The sequence below is a fragment of the Mesoplodon densirostris genome, chromosome 10 (assembly GCF_025265405.1).
Source record: "Mesoplodon densirostris isolate mMesDen1 chromosome 10, mMesDen1 primary haplotype, whole genome shotgun sequence".
Classification (NCBI taxonomy): domain Eukaryota; kingdom Metazoa; phylum Chordata; class Mammalia; order Artiodactyla; family Ziphiidae; genus Mesoplodon; species Mesoplodon densirostris.
Window position 1 is genome coordinate 70,808,794 of NC_082670.1, and position 18,179 is coordinate 70,826,972.

At 48.6% G+C, this 18,179-nt stretch overlaps 2 protein-coding genes across 3 annotated transcripts in view; both read right to left on the bottom strand.

Annotated features, from left to right (window-relative positions):
* QRICH1 (glutamine rich 1) overlaps nt 1-7,879 on the bottom strand; it is a 55,674-nt gene extending 47,795 nt beyond the window's left edge. The window contains exon 1 of one of the 2 annotated variants that reach the window (XM_060111341.1): nt 7,740-7,879. The gene's annotated coding sequence lies outside the window, so the exon portion shown is untranslated. Of the gene's footprint in view, nt 1-7,051; nt 7,366-7,739 lie in introns of those variants that run through there. The other variant, XM_060111342.1, reaches the window with a different exon arrangement.
* Nucleotides 7,880-9,082: 1,203 nt separating this feature from the next.
* QARS1 (glutaminyl-tRNA synthetase 1) lies at nt 9,083-16,576 on the bottom strand. Its single transcript, XM_060110578.1, has 24 exons — nt 16,425-16,576; nt 16,132-16,279; nt 15,648-15,757; nt 15,416-15,491; nt 15,141-15,205; nt 14,532-14,585; nt 14,346-14,406; nt 13,937-14,008; nt 12,987-13,072; nt 12,735-12,821; nt 12,208-12,307; nt 12,015-12,093; nt 11,825-11,933; nt 11,597-11,727; nt 11,398-11,490; nt 11,147-11,284; nt 10,973-11,060; nt 10,740-10,883; nt 10,523-10,627; nt 10,238-10,330; nt 9,996-10,123; nt 9,836-9,902; nt 9,636-9,761; nt 9,083-9,221 (listed from the first exon to the last, which is right to left on the bottom strand). The coding sequence occupies exons 1-24, from the start codon at nt 16,539-16,541 to the stop codon at nt 9,171-9,173; spliced, it is 2,328 nt and encodes a 775-aa protein (XP_059966561.1). The 5' UTR covers nt 16,542-16,576; the 3' UTR covers nt 9,083-9,170.
* Between the last annotated feature and the right edge of the window lie 1,603 nt (nt 16,577-18,179).

The following is an 18,179-nucleotide window of genomic DNA, read 5'->3' on the forward strand; positions in this document are numbered from 1 at the left end:
TAAATAGAGGGAAAATCCTGCTCTATTAAAAGAAGGCTTCATATGTTCTAACAGAAAAACCACAATTTAATTGACTTTTAAAAATCTACCTAAATATTTCAAAATAACTGTTTATGCTTTCCTGAATTAACTAACTCCCAGTTTTAAGTACTACTTTTATTTTATTTTATTTTAACATCTTTATTGGAGTATAACTGCTTTACAATGGTGTGTTAGTTTCTGCTTTATAACAAAGTGAATCAGTTATACATATACATATGTCCCCACATCTCTTCCCTCTTGCATCTTCCTCCCTCCCACCCTCCCTATCCCACCCCTCCAGGTGGTCACAAAGCACCGAGCTGATCTCCCTGTGCTATGCAGCTGCTTCCCACTAGCTAGCTATTTTACGTTTGGTAGTGTATATATGTCCATGTCACTCTCTCACTTTGTCCCAGCTTACCCTTCCCCCTCCCTGTATCCTCAAGTCCATTCTCTAGTAGGTCTGTCTGCATCTTTATTCCTGTCTTGCCCCTAGGTTCTTCTGATCATTTTTTTTCTTTCTTTTTTTTTTAGATTCCATATATATGTGTTAGCATACGGTATTTGTTTTTCTCTTTCTGATCTACCAATTTTAAATATTGGTCTGTCCTCTAGGAAAGGTGTTAGGGCATTTTAATCACCTTCCTCTCACTAACCCCTGCCAATCATATTTTAATTTTTGTCATGATCAGTTTCATAGCTTTAAACCTCTAGTTGTAGGCACACTAATTTTATAGTATCTCTGGACTTCCCATCATGTAAGATAAGGAAATTAAAGTTCCATGCCCTCTATTTTTGACAAGCATTTAGCTAAGTGAGTATAGCTTCTGTTTAATCAATCTTTTAGTTTTAACAACACAGCATTTCATACCAAATCAAACTCAGAACTTTTATTTTTTTTTTAAATCAAGGTTCCAGGACTTCCCTGGTAAGTCCAGTGGGTAAGACTCTGCGCTCCCAACGCAGGGGGCCGGTGATCGACCCCTGGTCGGGGAACTAGATCACACATGCATGCCGCAACTAAACAACTAAGAGTCCGCGTGCTGCAACTAAGACCTGGCACAGCCAAAAAAAAATAGTAATCTTTAAAAAATCAAGGTTCCAGGGCTTCCCTGGTGGCGCAGTGGTTGAGAGTCCGCCTGCCGATGCAGGGGACATGGGTTCGTACCCCGGTCCGGGAAGATCCCACATGCCGTGGAGCGGCTGGGCCCGTGAGCCATGGCCGCTGAGCCTGCGCGTCTGGAGCCTGCGCTCCGCAACGGGAGAGGCCACAACAGTGAGAGGCCCGCATACCGCAAAAAAAAAAAAAAAAAAAAAAAAAAAAATCAAGGTTCCAAAGATGATAAAAACCATTCTGCTCCAAATAAATCCTACCTGTCAGTACTTCTAGAATACTACATTCAAAACAGTCACTACAAGAATAGTCCAAATATAAATTTATTTCCTGAGCAGAATGGCAAATAAGGTGGATATTCAGTTCTCAGAAAGAATGGAATAAAAGCTTGGAAAAGTATCTGCTATAAAGCCCCAAAGTTCATTCTTTAAGTTTTCATCAAAAAAAGAAAAGACCACACACCTTTAAGTAGGGAAAATTCTATAAAACTTAGAAAACCTTGATAAAGGTTCATACACAGGTTCACTATATTCTAATCTGTTCTTATGAAAATATCTGAAATATCCTATGACAAAATCACCTTTTGGTTTATAGCTAGCCATGTATTTTAAGTAGTTGAGACTCCAAAGTTATAAAACGTTCTGCAGTGCTCCAACCTTACTCCAACCTTGGCTCTAAGCAGAAGCTACTACTTCCCAATTCCCATTGCTTTTTCCTTTCACTAAGCCCCTAAGACGTTCTTCACTGCCTGTACAAGTCCACAGAATCATCTGAGAACCACTAAATCAGAGGAGGCTAAATATTAACAAATAATAAATTCAATGGAGAACTTAAAAAAATATATAACAGAAAAGGCCAATTTGAAAGAATATTCCAATCTGCTCATTTATACACAAGGCTTCATTTCTTGTCCTTTTAACCTGCTCACTTGGCAGTATCTACCAGACTGACACATCCCAATAATGAAAGTACACTAAGTCAGCATTTGACCTGACACAAAAGTGCTGCTTGGCGGGGGGGGGCCTTCAGAAATACATTTAAATATTTGAGTCCAGTCAGTGAGTAAAAAACAACACTGAGAAAAATTAAACATATTCTCAATAGTGGTGATAGGTTCTTCCTTTGCTTTTATGCTCAGAAAAAGTATGCCTTTACCATAAACTCATTCACTTACAATTTTTAAATTTACAGTGTAATTATTTATACTATGCTTTGATCCATTTAGAATTTATTTTGCATAGTGTGAGGTAAAAGCCTAATTTTATTTCCAAAGACCCAACAACCCTGTATCATTTACTGAATTACTGAAATTTCTTTGCCTGCTGATTTAAAATGCCACTGTGATTGCATATCAAATTCATATAAAGAAGGTCTGCTTCCAAGCTTTTTGTGTGATTCCACAGATCCTTCTGTAACACAGTAACTTAAAAAAAAAAAAGCATGTTAATACCTAGAAGATCCACCTTCCCCCAACAAAACGTTTGGTTTTAAATTAAAAAAATTTAGTGACACAGAAGACACATTACGTGGGAAAAGGGAGGCCAATACAATTGTATTTATCTATCCCAGTATGGTTTAATTATGTACCCAAGAAGAAAAACTGGCATAACAGCAGTTATGCCTGGGTAGTATGGAATAACAGAGGACTTAAATTTCGTCCTGTTTAATACACTCCTGTATTTTCCGCAATTTGTATTAAACCAAAAAGACAGTTAAAAAGTAATCCCTTTTGCATAGTGGTTATACCACAATAACAGTCAGTAACAGACACACAAACAATTCTGGTTGTTCATAGTTTGATTTTTCCCTCAAAATCTGAAACTGTGAAAGACAAAACCATCAAGCAACAGAAGCTTGCATAATAATGAAGACTGTTAAATTCAAGATGTTGCTCACCAGATACTTAAGGCTGAGCCTTGGTAACAGTGAAAGAAAAATGTATAAACTTAATGAAACTACACTCTATAACCCCAAAAGAAAGAAGATTCTTAACCAGCCCCAAGTCAAAGACTCAATGAGGAGCATTAAGTAAACTGATGAACTAAAATACTTCTCAAAAACATGAAGCTGGAGGGATAGTTGAGTACTCCCAATTTCTGGGAGTCAGAAATGGAGGGGAAAACACTCTGGGACTCTTTAGGGTGGAGTCTGTAGCCAAGTATTTGCTTCTGAATACTTCAAGCATAGCTGCTTTGCAAAGCAATAGACAAACCAACTGCCCCACCAACAGACCCAGGAAATTTTCACTACAACTGCACACATTTTTACTGGTTATTTCCCCTGTACTTCCTTCTACTGGAGCTTAGCACAGTGCCTGACAAAGAGCAGGCCCTCAGTATACCAAAGTTATCATTATTCTAATTATTTTATCTCTAGTACACAAGAGGAAAAGGTTACTCCAAAACAACAATCTATTACATTTCTGTTTGCTAATTTTTTTCTATTTCAGTACTAAGGGAAGGCCTAAGTACTCAGGGGAGTCATCCCTTCTTGGGTCCCCTTGAATCTGGTACCTCTTCCCGGCCCCCATGCAACTCTGCAGGGTGGGTCTTGAATATGTGATGAACTAAGAGAAGACATTCGGAGCTGCCTCAGAGCCCTGCCTCTTCCTGTTTACCCAATGGTCATGCTCTTGGGCCCCTCTTAAGGCTCACATCTACTAGCAATAGTTCCTCATAGCTTAGTTCTGGTTTGAAGAACACATTCACATGAAAAAAACATCAATTTCCATTTTAAGGAGTCACAGTCACATTTGTCCTAATTAACATAAGGAGTCATTTCAAAGAAGCAGATGGGGAGAACACAGTTCTATTCTTAAAGATACTAACCCACCACACGGTTTGTGATAGAAATTATCCCATTAGGACATCCACCTGCCCCATGCCTTCACCAGACAGAGAAATCCCTGATATAGGGGCATTTTCACCATGGTTCTAGTTCTGGACAACACACTTTCAACCAGAAACTTAAACTCATATTCCTACCAATGACTGATGAGCTGTAACCTGGCACAACTGTTTGCATTATCTAGTGAAGTTTGAAAACGTCCATTCCATATGACCCAGCAAATTCTATCCCTATATGTACATGACACACACCTATACAAATGTACTTAACCAAGAATGTTCATAGTAGCATTGTTAATAGCCCCAAAATGGAAGGAATCTAGATGTCTATCAATAATAGAGTGAATAAATTATGGTTTATTCAAACAGCAGACTACTATACAGAAATTGGAATGAATGAACTACAGCTGCACACAGCGTGGATGAATGTCACAAGCACAATGCTAGAATAAGATACAAAACAGCATGACTCCATTTATATAAAATTCAAAATTAAATAAACTAGGTTGTTGAGGGATACGAAGGTAGTAAAAAGAAAAACAAAGAACATGATTATCACAGAATTCAGAATAGTCATTGTCTCTAGGGAATGAGAAGCTGTAACCAGGAAGGGACCCATGAAGGGTTCAGAAGTGCTGGCATTGTTCTATTTCTTGAAGGTGCTAGTTACACAGTGGTTCACTTTATAATTTTTCATTAAATTGTATACAGATCTACTGAATTAATATGTATAGACAGATATTTCAAACGCACATGCAAAAAAGAGCTTTCTGACACAGTCCACCAGCTTTACCTACAGTTTTGCCCTAGCCTAAAGTGTGACAACAAAGGACCATTCTTTTCCCCTTTTCAGCAAAGCAAGGGGTTAATCTATCATTCTTCATGCAGCTACAATTAGAAATCACAATCCAATGTGACAATTAGGAAAAAACTAGTGGAGCATTTAAGTGAAGCCTGGAAAGGACTTAAAACCTCTGGAACAAAATGCAGGGCAACTACCTACAAAGAAATTGAAAACAGGTGTTCATATAACACTTCATTCTGAGGCTGAGAAATAAAAAACCATTATAGATAAAGGGTGGCCATTTAAAAAGTACACTAGCGGGCTTCCCTGGTGGCGCAGTGGTTAAGAATCCACCTGCCAATGCAGGGGACATGGGTTCGAGCCCTGGTCCGGGAAGATTCCCACATGTCGCGGAGCAACTAAGCCTGTGCGCCACAACTACTGAGCCTGCGCTCTAAAGCCCGGGAACCACAACTACTGAAGCCCACACGCCTAGAGCCCGTGCTCCACAACAAGAGAAGACACTGCAATGAGAAGCCCGCTCACCGCAACGAAGAGTAGCCCCCACTCGCCGCAACTAGAGAAAGCCCGCGCACAGCAACAAAGACCCAACGCAATCAAAAATAAATAAATTAATTAATTAATAAAAAATATAAATTAAATTAAAATAAAAAGTACACAAGCAAGAAGCATGGCATATCAAAGACAAACTTGTACTTGATTAAATTAAAAGAAGGCACGCAAGCTTGAAGGAAGAAATCCCTGATTCTGAAGCTGTCATGATGGAGGATAGCCACACCCAGAGCCCCTAACTTTGGTTACCTTTTGGAGCAATTCAAATTTACATAAAACTTCAACCACAATTTGATCTTTCCTTTAAAATGGCAACATAAGTGGAAAGGGGTTGTGGAAAGGCAGAGGTTCATGGAGAGGTACACAAATTATTCATCACAGAGGACTGGAAGCAGGACATCTTTTAATAGGGAAATCTTAGTTAATGAGCTTATGAAAAAATATTATCTACAGACACCAATTTAAAAGGCAGAACTCAAACGTAAGGATTAAAAATTCCAGAAAAAGCAGGCCTAAATGGTGTATTAATATTTTAAGTGTATCCTAGATAAACTTGACTGCTTGTCTTTGAACCATTTGGATCCTTAGAAAAGCTGATGCCTAGTCATGCTAAAACCTGAAAGTTGCACTGACTTACATTTTAAGAGGAAAAAACTGTTCAAGCAGCAAACTGGCTGGCTTCAAAGATGCAGTTCTCCCACATATTCAATTTTCCAGCACCTACTAATTTCTGGCAGCCAGCACCCAGAATGACTGGCAGGATTTCTAACGTTTCAGTATTACCAGGAAAAAAACTGCACACATATTTCCAGCATATGAATAATTCTAACTCACCAGTCACCATGTTGCATGCATTTCTGGTGCTTGTCCTGAGTTCTAAAGATCTGTAACATTCTAAAGAAGACAGAACAAAGAAGTTCCTTCCATCCTCAGCCTCTTTTTAAATTTTAAACTTGTTCTTAAAATAATACAGTATATTAGGAGTTTTCTAATAATACAATATTTTTAGGTAGTTTTCTACCCCCACAATTTTCAAATTTAATTGCTAATTTTAGTTCCACTTAGTTTCTTTTTCCTTAAATTTAATGAAGCAAGACTGTAAAACGTAAACTAGCACATATTTTGTCTTAGAAAAAAGAAGTACCTATTTCTCTGGACAAACCTAGAACTCCCCTGGCACCAGAACACAGTGCTGGGATTTAAAAAAATAAAAAAGCTGAAAAGGATTGAAATCCTGTATCAAAAGTGACTTTTGCAGGCAGATTTCAGATCTGCTGGGGATCTTCGGACTTACAAAAGAAGGCAAAGCACTGTTTATCAGATTGTCCAATTTCGTTCTGAGCAACTTTTTGGCTGAGCAATAGCGGGCCCTTTAACCTAACAGAGTACAAGTAAGCCCCTCCCAACCAAACAGAGGAAAAGGCTGCATTTCAGGATTTAAAGTGGCAATTTACAGCTTGGGTAGTTTCACAGCGTCCACAGAAGTGGATCCCCTTACGGAGCGCACAGATGTGACGTCTAAGAACGCGCTTTAATGAAGAATTACTTTCTAATGACAAGAAAACAAATACCACTGAAGGGCCTTTTAGGATTTGCCTTCCCTCTCCAGCACAAAGCATCAAAACAAGGTGCGTAAGTCGAGGGGGTTCGCTGCCCTCACAGACGAACAGAGCTCGGTTTCAGAATCAGGGCATCACCCTCCCAAGTACCCACCCTGCACATGAGCCTCGGGACACCTCATTCTCAGAGAACCAGCAATCTCGCCCACTTCGCAGAGGAACGGGGCCGCAAGCCAGACCGCAAAGCAGGTTGGTTTCTCCTCAGGCCTAGGCCCCGTTGGTCCGGGGACGTCACCTGAGCAGGAAGGGTCCAACCCACAACCTTCTCCAAATTGCAAGTTGCCCGCCCGCCGCCCCTCCTCGCAGCAGGGGTGTCCTGCGCGCCCGCGCAGCGGTGCCGCCACCCAACAGCAGGCCGCGCGCCTGCCCGCGACCCCCGACTTCGGGGCGCGCGCCCCAGAAAGCCGCTCTGGCCGACGGGCTGCAGCTCCAGGAGCCGAGATATCCGGGTCGGGAACGCGCACGTCAGCGGCCACGAGCACCGGGAGGGCCGCACAGCGCGCGCGCCCCCGAGCATATAAACAGCCCCGGCCGCGCGCGCCCACCAGCGCGCGTTCGCGCGCCGTGCCCACCCGAATCCCCGAACCGCCCCTCCCCCACCCAGGGGGCGGGGGCGTGCGAGCCCTGGGTCGTTCTCGGCTCCGGAGCCGCCCCGAGGTCTCCTGGGCCCAGCGGCAGCGGCCCGCCTGCCCCCGCCCGCCCCCGCCCGCCGTTGTGTGGGGTGGGCCCGCTGTCTCAGGCCCGCAACCCCGCCACATCCCTGCCCCCACTGGAGCCCTCACCCGGCGACGTCGCCGCCGCCGCCGCCGCCGTTCTACCCGCCGGCCCCGCCGCACCGCTCGGGGCCCCGGTTCTGCCGTCGCCGCTCCAAGACCGACAGGATTTTCCCCTCACAGCTCCCTGGGCGCCATCTTACATTCAACCCTCACAGCCAATGAGTGCCGAAAGCCTCTCTCGCGATGATTGGAGCGTCGAATCCCGCGAGAACTAAGGCTGCCTCCTGGCCAGACTTAAAGGGAACGCTTCTGCAGAGGAGAGAGGCCGATCCTAGGGCTGCAGTAGCGGCAGGAGCCCGGGGTGTAGGGCGGAGCGTACCGCCCTCAGACGCCCCTCCATATGGGGCGGAGCCAGGGCCGGAGATCGGCCTAGCCCTGGAGCCTGGGCAGGCCTGGGCTTGAAGCTCACTCTCAGGACCCTTCTGCCGCCTGCCGGGGCCTCCTTCTCGCAGCCTCACGCGGTGCGGAGACCAGCCTCTTACTTAAGGTGGCCCCCACAGCCTCTGACCTAGGCCCGGCGCTTCCAGCCGCACCCCACCTGGGAAGCCCCGGGTCACTCTCCTCCAGGAGTCCCTAGCATCTGGGACCAACCCCTCACCCTCTATCTGCTGTCATCCTAATTCAGCCTTCCGCAGTCCAGTCCACCTTAAAGCGGGCCTCGGTAGCCTGGTGTTTGTATACAGGGAAAATGTGGAGGGTGTTAAAGCTGCAGGCACACGCGGGCTTCACCAGTAGCCCACACTGCCCCAGAGGAACATAGACTATCATACTGTTTCTTTAAAAGGCCTTTGGACCTTTGCACTTGTTCATCCTTCCCTGGCAAACTCCTAGTCCTCTGGGGTTCCCCTCAGGAGTCACTTCTGAGAGCAGTCTTCAGAGGACCAGGCTGGGTCAGAAACCTCCAGCCTCACACAGGCCCCAAGGAGACATCTGCACAATACCTGGTCACCCTCTGTCTCCCCAACTAGGTGGTGGACTTAGAAGGCCACCACACAGGTCTTCATCTCACTGTGCCTGGCACATAGTAGGTACTCAATAATTATTTTTTAATGACTGGACTAGGAGCCAGGCCTCTCCATCTGCCTAGGCATGCAGGCAGACACAAACCTTCCAGGTTCCTCTGACACAGGGCTCCTAACAGTGGAGCAGCATCCCAAGACCCACCATTCCCTCAGACCAGGTGCAGAAGATAACGAATCAGGCCCAGGCCTCAGCCCTCGGGCATCAAGAACTGCACCAGTGGTTTCAAAGCTGTCACTACTGCTCTGTGTGTAGTGTACCTTCCCCCTCCCCCAGCATGACTCTAAGGCCCTTGGGTGCTAGGAGACCAGAGAGAGATAACACAGACCCCAGGGGGATTTAGCTGTTCTTTATTGACATGGAGTCTGGGTACCCCTCGCCTCCAGAAGGATGAGGTAGGTCCACAGGACTTCCAGTTTACACTTTTCCTGGGTCCTCCTTCAGTGTGACGGTCCGGTTGAAGACAAGCTGGAGGGCAGAGGGAGAGGAATGACCACCAAGCCAGAACCAGGCCAGAAGGCCTAAGTGGGTCTCACCAGACACCCCACTCCAACCCTCACTTCATCCCAGAGGAGCTGAGGGCCAAGAAACTCTAGTTATCGATAACTTTTTGACTTTGGCTAAAGGACTGGATGGCTCTGGGTCTCCATTTTATAAGAATTATAACAATCCCTATGCCTGCCCCCTACCTTGAGGAATAAGAAAGGAAAGGTTCATACAAAATTTTATGCACGGACTTAACCTCTGAGCCTGTTTCCTCATCGGTAGAACATGAACCCCACCTCAGGTGGTGAAGATTAAGTAAGGAAATGTCAGCAAAGTGCTTGGCACAGAGAATGGCAGACACCACCATCATTGTTGCAGAAAGGTAAATTCAAGCACCTGTCCCTGGCGGCTGTCTGGGTCCACAGAAAAGTAACCAAGCCGCTCAAACTGGAACTTGTCGAAGGGCTTTGCCAGGGCCACAGAACAGTCCACTAATGCTGCCTCGACTACTTGTAGTGATGCCTGTGGGCAGAGAACTCAGGTGGCCATCCAGCCAGAAAGGCCCATCACCCTCACCCCATACCCCATGAGCCTACCGGGTTCAAGTCATTTAAGAATCCACCAGGCACCTCAGCAGGATCCTCAGGGTTCTTGTGCTGAAATCTGCAGCCAGAGTGAAGGTCAGACTCCAGCTGGGCAGCCACAGCAAGCAATGCCCATCTTCTACCTGCCCCAACACCAGCTCTGTTCACTCACAGTCGCTCGTAGAGGCGAATCTCACACGTCAGAGGCTGTGATACCCAGTGAATAAATGCCTTGGGCTTTTCTCCGGCATCTGCCCGTCTGCAGGTCACCTCAAGGCTTTCCACACAGCCACTGGGGCCCTGGAAGTCAAGGGGCCTGCAATCAGACTTGGACACCACTACCAGGACTGCAAGCTGCACCCAGATCCTCACCCCAGCAGGCACTGTGGTAGGAAGGCTGCAGCTGGCTCTCACCTTGACAACATGCCGCAGCTCGATGATGTAGCCTGTATGCCTCAGGCCCACGGGCTGGCCCCATGCCAGGCGCTTATAGCCTGGCTCTGGCTCCTAGAGGTAGGAAGTGGGGTGGACACAAGAGGCTGCAAGGGTCAGGCAGGTACAAGAGGCTTCTCCCACCCCTATGTCTGGCAAGGATTGGTTTGACTGAAGCAGGGAGTAGATGCACTGATAGAAGAAGAGATGAAGGGCCCTCAGGACTGGGCCCAGGAACAAACAGGACCCTTCACCACCCCCATTCACCTCTTTGAAGTCAGTCCTTTCAATGAAGACAATGGGTCCAAAGGGAATCTGATGGAAGCCCTTGGTCTCATCAGCTGGGAAGCTGGGTACCTGAATGTCCAAGGACTATAGTAGGAGATAAGTGTCTGAGTCACACTAGGCACTGGGATTCCCACACCCAAACCCAGGTGCAACCCCCAACACACACACACACACGCACACTCTGAAGGAGACTTACCTTGGCAGCAGGAAAATTGGTGATGACCACCTGTAATGGCTCCAGCACAGCCATGGCCCGAGGGGCTGTGTCATTCAGCACATCACGCACACAGGCTTCTAGCAGATGTGGTTCCATCGTGGTCTGTGCCACTGTCACTCCCACCTAGCAGGAAAGGACAGCATCAGTGACAGCCACAACCACATACTACTGTGCTCAGCCCCCACCTGCCCACTCAGCCCACTCAGCTATACCCGAGCACAGAAGTTGTTGATGGCCTCAGGAGGGAAGCCCCGCCGACGTAAGGCTGTGAGCGTGAAGAGCCGTGGGTCATCCCAATCCCTGTGGGCGAGATGGTGGTGAGAAGACCTTTGGCAGCACATGCTACTAGTACCACCAACCTTCATTAGTCAAAAAGCCACACCTACCGCACAGCGCCAGCTGCCACAAGCTGGAGAATCTTCCTCTTAGAGACAACAGCATAGTGCAGATTGAGGCGGCCATACTCCCACTGCACAGGACAATAGACGTCCAGTGCATTGCACAGCCAGAAGTAGGAAGAGCGTCTGGGGTGGGAGGGCAGAGTCAGGACTGGCCACCTCCAACCAGGGAGAGACCGGCAGGAAGGGCTGCTGGAATCACTGGCCCTCCCCTCCCCACGGGCCCGAGGCTCCCTCACCGGGCCTGGAATTCCTTGGTGCAGAGTGAGTGGGTGATATGCTCGATGGAGTCACAGAGGCAGTGTGTGTAGTCATAGGTTGGGTAGATGCACCTGCAGGGCATAGGCAGTGGGCCCCACCATCCGGCCCCACTCTGCCCTACCCATGGCCCACCCACCACTCTACAACTCCGCAACCCCACCCCAAGCTCACACCCACCAGGTGTCCCCTGTGCGGTGGTGTGGCGTATACTTGACTCGATAGGCCACAGGGTCCATCTTGCCATCCTCCATCACCAGCTTCATCCGCAGAGTTGCCTCACCCTCTGCAAACTTGCCCTTGCGCATTGCCTGAGGGAGCAAGGGCTCAGGCTGCCACTCAGCACAAGGGAATCTCATTCTCAGTATCTTGGCCCACCTAGACCCAATTGCAACCCCAGAGTCCCACCTTGAAGAGCAGCAGGGACTCCTCTGTGGGACGGTCTCTCCAGGGTGAGGGCAGTGGGTTGTGGCCTTTGAGCTCCTCTCCTCGCTGGTGGCACACATAGGCCTGACCCCTATGAGAAAGGGGTGTGAATGCCCAGCATGGATGTGCCCTGGTCAGTCTGCCTGGCTCCACGTAACGGCCCTGGCCTCACCTGCGGATGAGCTCCTCGGCCCACGCATACAGCTGGTCAAAATAGTTGGAGGCATATGTCACCTTGTAAGGTGTGTAACCTGGGGCAGAATGAGAAGGTATTAGCAACCAATCAGGGACACCCAATGGCAGGCCATGGCCCAGGGAGAGGCCCACTGATAAGCAGTTTTGCCCAGGCCTTCCCCAACCCATACCCAGCCAGGCCACCATGTCGCAGATGGCAGTGAAGAACTTTGCTTCCTCCTTCTCAGGGTTGGTGTCATCAAAGCGCAGGAAACAGATCCCATTGTTGGCCTAGGAGAGTTGCAGTATCTGTGAGCTCCCACATCATCAGCTCCTACAATCCATCTCATCAAACTGGGACATTCTCAGAGCTCTCCCACGTCAGAATTGAAAATATCTTTCACTCACCTTCCTATATCTAAATGCCCTAAACAAGGTATCTCATACTAACGTGGGACACAGCATAGCCTCTTCCTAAGCCCAAGAGGTTGCACTGGGAATTTCCCCAAATGTCCCTCACCAAGAGTTTTTCCTCAGTGAGCCCAATTAGGTGGATTCCTAGGTATCTATCACACATTTCTAGGTATCCCCTCCAAGGCCTCTGTCTGCTCTGGGACACTTTATGGGAGCAGCAGGAAAAGTAGGGATACCTCTCTGGTACCTAGTCATGGGAGCAGCAAGCAGTTACCCTGCTTGCCAAGTCCCCAGACACACTCACCTTGGCATAGCCAAAGTTGAAGTTGATGGCTTTGGCATGTCCAATGTGCAGTATTCCATTGGGTTCTGGCGGGAACCGGGTACGTACCTGAGATAAGAGGAATGGGAGCAGAGGAATCAGGTCAGAACTCAGACTACACTAAAGGACGACCCTTCCCAGGGAGGCCATGGTGATAGGTAAGGTGGGGTAGTATGGAGGCAGCCCCAGGCAAGTGATGATGGCACTAGCTAGCCTGCCAATATTCCCACACACCTGTCCTCCAGTGATCTCCAGGTGCTGCTTCAGTAGATCCATGGTATGTGGAGTGGTCACATAGCCCGAGGTCTTGTAGTTCTCACCTGCCAGGGCCAGAACAAGCCTGATGATACCAGGCTGCAGCCCAGCGCTCCCTATCCCAGGGACCTGACTACAGGAATTGCTATTAAGATCCAGCCCTCCACAAGAAAAGGAAACCCTCTTACACTGTTGGTGGGAATGTAAATTGGTGAAGCCATACAGAAAACAGTATGGAGTTTCCTCAAAAAACTAAAAATAGAGTTGCCATGTGATCTAGCAATCCCACTAATGGGCATATACCCAGACAAAACTATAATTCAAAAAGATACATGCACCACTACCTTCACAGCAGCACTATTTATAATAGCCAAGACATGGAAACAACCTAAATGTCCACCATTAGATGAATGGATAAAGATGTGGGACATATATACAATGGAATATTACTTAGCCATTAAAAAGAATGAAATAATGCCATTTGCAACATCATGGATGGACCTAGAGATTATCATACTACGCAAAGTAAGTCAGAAAGACAAATACAATATGATATTACTTATAGGTGGAATCTAAAATACGACATAAATGAACATATCTACAAAACAGACAGACTCACTGACATAGAGAACAGACTTGTGGTTGCCAACGTGGGGAGGAGGGATAAGGGAGAAAAGTACTGGGAGTTTGGGATTAGCAGATGTAAACTATTATATATAGGATGAATAAACAACAAGTTCCTACTGTATAGCACAGGGAACTATATTCAGTATCCTGTGATAAACCATAATGGAAAAGAATATATATATGTATAACTGAGTCATTTTACTGTACAGCAGAAATTAAACACAACATTACAAATCAATTATACTTCAATAAAATTAAAAAAAAGATCCAGCCCTCCACAGAGTTTCAACCTGCCTGCTCACCAGGCTTGTGGAACTTAAGCGCCTCGCCTCGGAGCTGCTCCATCAGAGACAGGGTCTGAACAACAGCCTCACCTGCAGAGAACCGACCAAGGAAAACTTACTCTCTGGATACAGCTACCACATCCAGCTCAGGGAGGTGCCTGTCGATACTACCCATATCCTGCAACCAGAATAGAACCAAGCAGTCCCCTCTTTCCCCAACCCCAGAGACAAGAGATACAGAGCCAGACTTCTCAGGCCTCCTCTGACTAGTTTCTGGGTAAAGGAAACACCAGAAATTCCAGTCTTGCAGCAGAAGACAGAGTGTTGACTAAGCCAACGGCCTGAGGAATCTGGGCTATAATGACCCATCAGGTGGAAAACCCAGAAATCAGGGAGTTGAATGTGACAGGAGCCTCAAGCCTCTCACCATTCTCCACCACATCCTTTGCTGTCCTTCGGTCTGTTTCTTCTGGCCGAGACTTTGCCACCTGGGAGAAGTTCAAAAGTTGGGTCAAGGTCTCGGGATCACTGGGGTCAGATACTCCCTTCCCCAGCCTGAAGTTTCACCCTACCCCACCTCATCCCCAGGACCCAAGACCATGCTCAGTCCCACCTTGGGCTTCTTCTCCAGATCAGTCTCTGTCTTGGGACCCAGGAGGTGGAGGACCTGAGCAGAGACCAGAGTCAGAGCTGGGACAGGAGCCCATGACTGACCCCACCCACCCATCTAGCTAAGGGCTTCTTGGTTCTGTCTACTGGCACCACCTTGAAAAACCTACCCAGCCCATCCCACCTCTGCTCCTCACATGGTTCTGCAGCCTCAAATGCTTTTTCCCTCCTGAGGGTCCTGGGCTCAGGTAACAAAAACAGCCATTTACAGAAAGGAACTGTGGGCCCAGCATCAAGATATGCCGTCTACTTCAACCATCACCCTCTTGTGATTCTCTGCCAGCACGCTGAGATGAAGGCCACATCACCCTTATTTACAAGATGAGGAAACTGAGGTTCAGAGTAAAGCAACTCACCCCAAATTAGGCAGAACCCAGAGGCCCAAGTCTTTCACTGTCCGACCGGGTGCTGCTCCCTCTACCCCAAGCTTTACTATCCACCATCAGAATAGGAATAGGCTTTCTTCCCCTCCCACCACCATTTATCCCTCAGTGGACTCTAGACACTGTCTCTGGCAGGGTCTTTGCCTGCTTCAGATCAAGGAGGCACCCACCTGCATGTCTACTTCGTGCTTGATCATTTTGCCATCTGCCCACTTGAGCGCGGCCCGAGCCTCTCCTAGAAATATGGGCAGAGGGAGCTGCAGAAAGGCAAAGCAGGACATTGCCCACCCTCTTTCCCAAGAAAAGAACCTGGCTGACCTCAAAAACCACAGCCAGACCACTTTTAAGATGTTCCTATTCCTCTTCCCACCTCCCTCTCACCCATGCAGAAGAGAAGGCATGACTAGAGAGAATAACATAGTCCCCTGCCCCAGGCCCTGCTCACCCATCAGCAGCCCCATATTGAAATGGTAACGCTCTACTAGGAGCTGAGGTCGGTGGCGATTTATGGCAGCCTCCACCTACAGAAAGCCAAACCATGTGGTTCAGGAAAGTGTCCTTCAGAAATGTTCTAAGAACCCACACCCTCACCCTGGGTCTTCCTGGTTGGAAAGGCTGAGCCACCCCTTTTCAGGGTCAGTACTAAGGAGGCAACCGATGCCTGGGGAAAGACTCACAGCCTCCTCAATCTGCTCTGGGGTCACCACAACGCCCACACCGCATTCCTGCTCAAAGACCATGGTGTTGATGGGGTCCAGGGGATGACTCCGCACATACTCAAGGGCAGCTGAAAAAAGAGAGCCAATTAATTTGTGGCACCTCAGCTCCAAGAAGTAGGAAGACAGAGCCCTAATCCGATCCATGAAACCCCAATTAGTTTGGCCTCCTGGGAAATTAAGTCTTGCACCCCTAGAGAAGCCCTGAGGTCACAGGAAAGAAGCATGTGCTCTGAGGGAAACTCTCCCTCAGACCTACAGTTCTCTAGTCAGTCTCACCAGAGGTGGCCCTCTCCATCCCTCAGTGCCAGGGCCTGGGTTTAGAGAGGAATGCAGAACTAGTAATGCAGAGAGACGCTGAGGGACTTCGCAGAATGGGCAGATAGGGATCTTGGCTGAGAGGAGGAGTTGGAGGTGGAAGCGGCAGGACAGGCAGGGGTCTCACCGCTCAGCTGGGTCTCCGTATGGATCTTCCTATTGGCTATGTAGCTCACGAGGAAAGAGAGACGCCGCGGATCCCGGAGTCGGGAGGCCAAGCCATAGAGCAGGGTCCCGGTAGCCTTGTCGATGGTGCAGCCCATTGTTTGTTGCGCCTGAGGTCAGAGGAGTCAGGAGATAAGCCCCATGCCCAGTAAGAAAGGTCTGAACAAGACGAGGTAGGTTGGTTGGGGTCAGGACCCGGCCTGGCGCTGCGTTGGGGAACAGTCGGCAGCCAGGACCAGGGACTTGGGTTCGCACCTGGGTCGCCGCCTCGCGCAGCTGCGCGCTCAGAGCCGTGTTCTTGAGCGTCTCGCGGGCCTTGTGTTCGCTCAGGCCGAGGCCGGTGAAGAGCGACAGGGAGTCCAGAGCTGCCATTGCTGGGACGCCGGAAACCGAAAGAAAACTTTGGGGCCAATCTGCACATTGGCATTAGCTCACTGGCCAATAGGAGAGCGACGCCGTCAGGGAGAGCCAATGGTGTCCTTTCTTGGCGGGAGGGGGCGGGCCTCTCCAGGGTCGTCAGCGCCATTGAAAGGGCAGAGGGCGGCCTTTCCTGCCTTTCAAGGCGCTTCACTTCCGTCTTTGTGCTCCAGGTCACTAGAAGGGGTCGTGGCGACGGCACTTCAGGGGATGAGTTGCCGCGGACCTGGAGGGAAGGTGTTCAGCACCAAGGCAGGAGGCAAACATGAGCATGGCCCTTTGCTCTTCGACTTTTCTCCTTCAGCCCTGGAAACCTCGGGACCATCCCAATTCTGTTCTTGGGAACAAATGTGAGTCCCTATCGCGTTTCTGACGTCAAAGCTTTGGAGTTGTCACGAAAACATTTGAACAAAATGAAGCCCGGGAAATTCTGTCAAGACTCGAGCACAGAGAATGTCTGAAATGGCCTATCGATGGGCCCCAAAAGTCTGGCATTTTTGAGCACCCACCTGGACACACACCTGGCCAGGAAGGGCCTCGCTTAAGTTCTGTGATGATTTGGTTGAAACTCTCCTGTCTGGGAATTCCCTGGTTGTCCAGTGGTTAGGACTGTGCGCTCTCACTGCTGAGGGTCTGGGTTCAATCCCTGGTCAGGGAACTAAGATCCCACAAGCCACGTGGTGTGGGCAAAAAAAGTCTCCTGTTATACTTACCCCACTTACCAACGCATGCCTATGTCAGGAAAACCACAAGCAGATTAGACCTTGAAATCCACATGCAGGTGTTTGACAGGATATTTTATTGAAGTTGGGATAGGGTGGGACAGAGGAGGTAGAATAATCATGATGATGTTCTCGGGGGTCTCCCCAGTCTCTCATTGGACTTCCAGGACCTGCTGAGAATCATTAGGCTGAAACTGAACATACAACCTGTTTTCTTTATGGAACTGGAGCTGCTGGTGGTGACATGATGAGGAGATGCCCAAATTTGGGATGGGAACTCAGGCTCTTAGAGGTCTTGTCATCACTGATACTACCAGACCTTCAAGCACTGGGCAGGATCCTGACTGCAGTCTGTATCCATAGTGTATCCTTGTTTGTTACTATATCCTACTAATGAGCAAGTCCATTTCTGGGCCCCACACGATGACCACATGCCAGGTTCTGCCCAGTGCCACACTCCACATCAGTATCCAGAGCCAGTCCTGTGTCTTGGCTCCCCATGGCGCCTTGGCCCCAGCCTGATGCCCAGCCCAGCCAAGGCCAGGAGCAGGCATTAAGCAGGAGTTGCAGTGCAGTGGTGCCACAGACAGGCACTAAGAAGCAGAACCGTAGCCACGCCAGCCCTGTGCTGAGTCCACAGCTGCAGGTGTCTAGCTCACCACAAAGATGCCTAAGATGAGCAGAGTACCTGATGCCACCCAAAGACTCATTACAGCACCATGACCACCAACACTAAGTCCTGCAGGTCTAGTGATGGCCCCCCTTAGTGGGGTCAGGGCCTGTACCCTCTTTCCTGGTTCCCTCATAGTGCTGACCTGTGGCTCCATGTCACAGGATGAGGCAATTGCCCCTACCAAGAATGCCACAAGTA

What these genes read in the sequence shown, in the direction of transcription:
- QARS1 (XM_060110578.1), bottom strand. Translation starts at nt 16,541, where the DNA reads ATGGCAGCTCTGGACTCCCTGTCGCTCTTCACCGGCCTCGGCCTGAGC. An exon ending in AAAGGATGTGGTGGAGAATG is followed by an intron (nt 14,009 to 14,345) that starts GTGAGAGGCTTG and finishes GGTTCTCTGCAG; the next exon opens with GTGAGGCTGTTGTTCAGACC. An exon ending in GTGGCAGCTGGCGCTGTGCG is followed by an intron (nt 11,061 to 11,146) that starts GTAGGTGTGGCT and finishes TCTCGCCCACAG; the next exon opens with GGATTGGGATGACCCACGGC.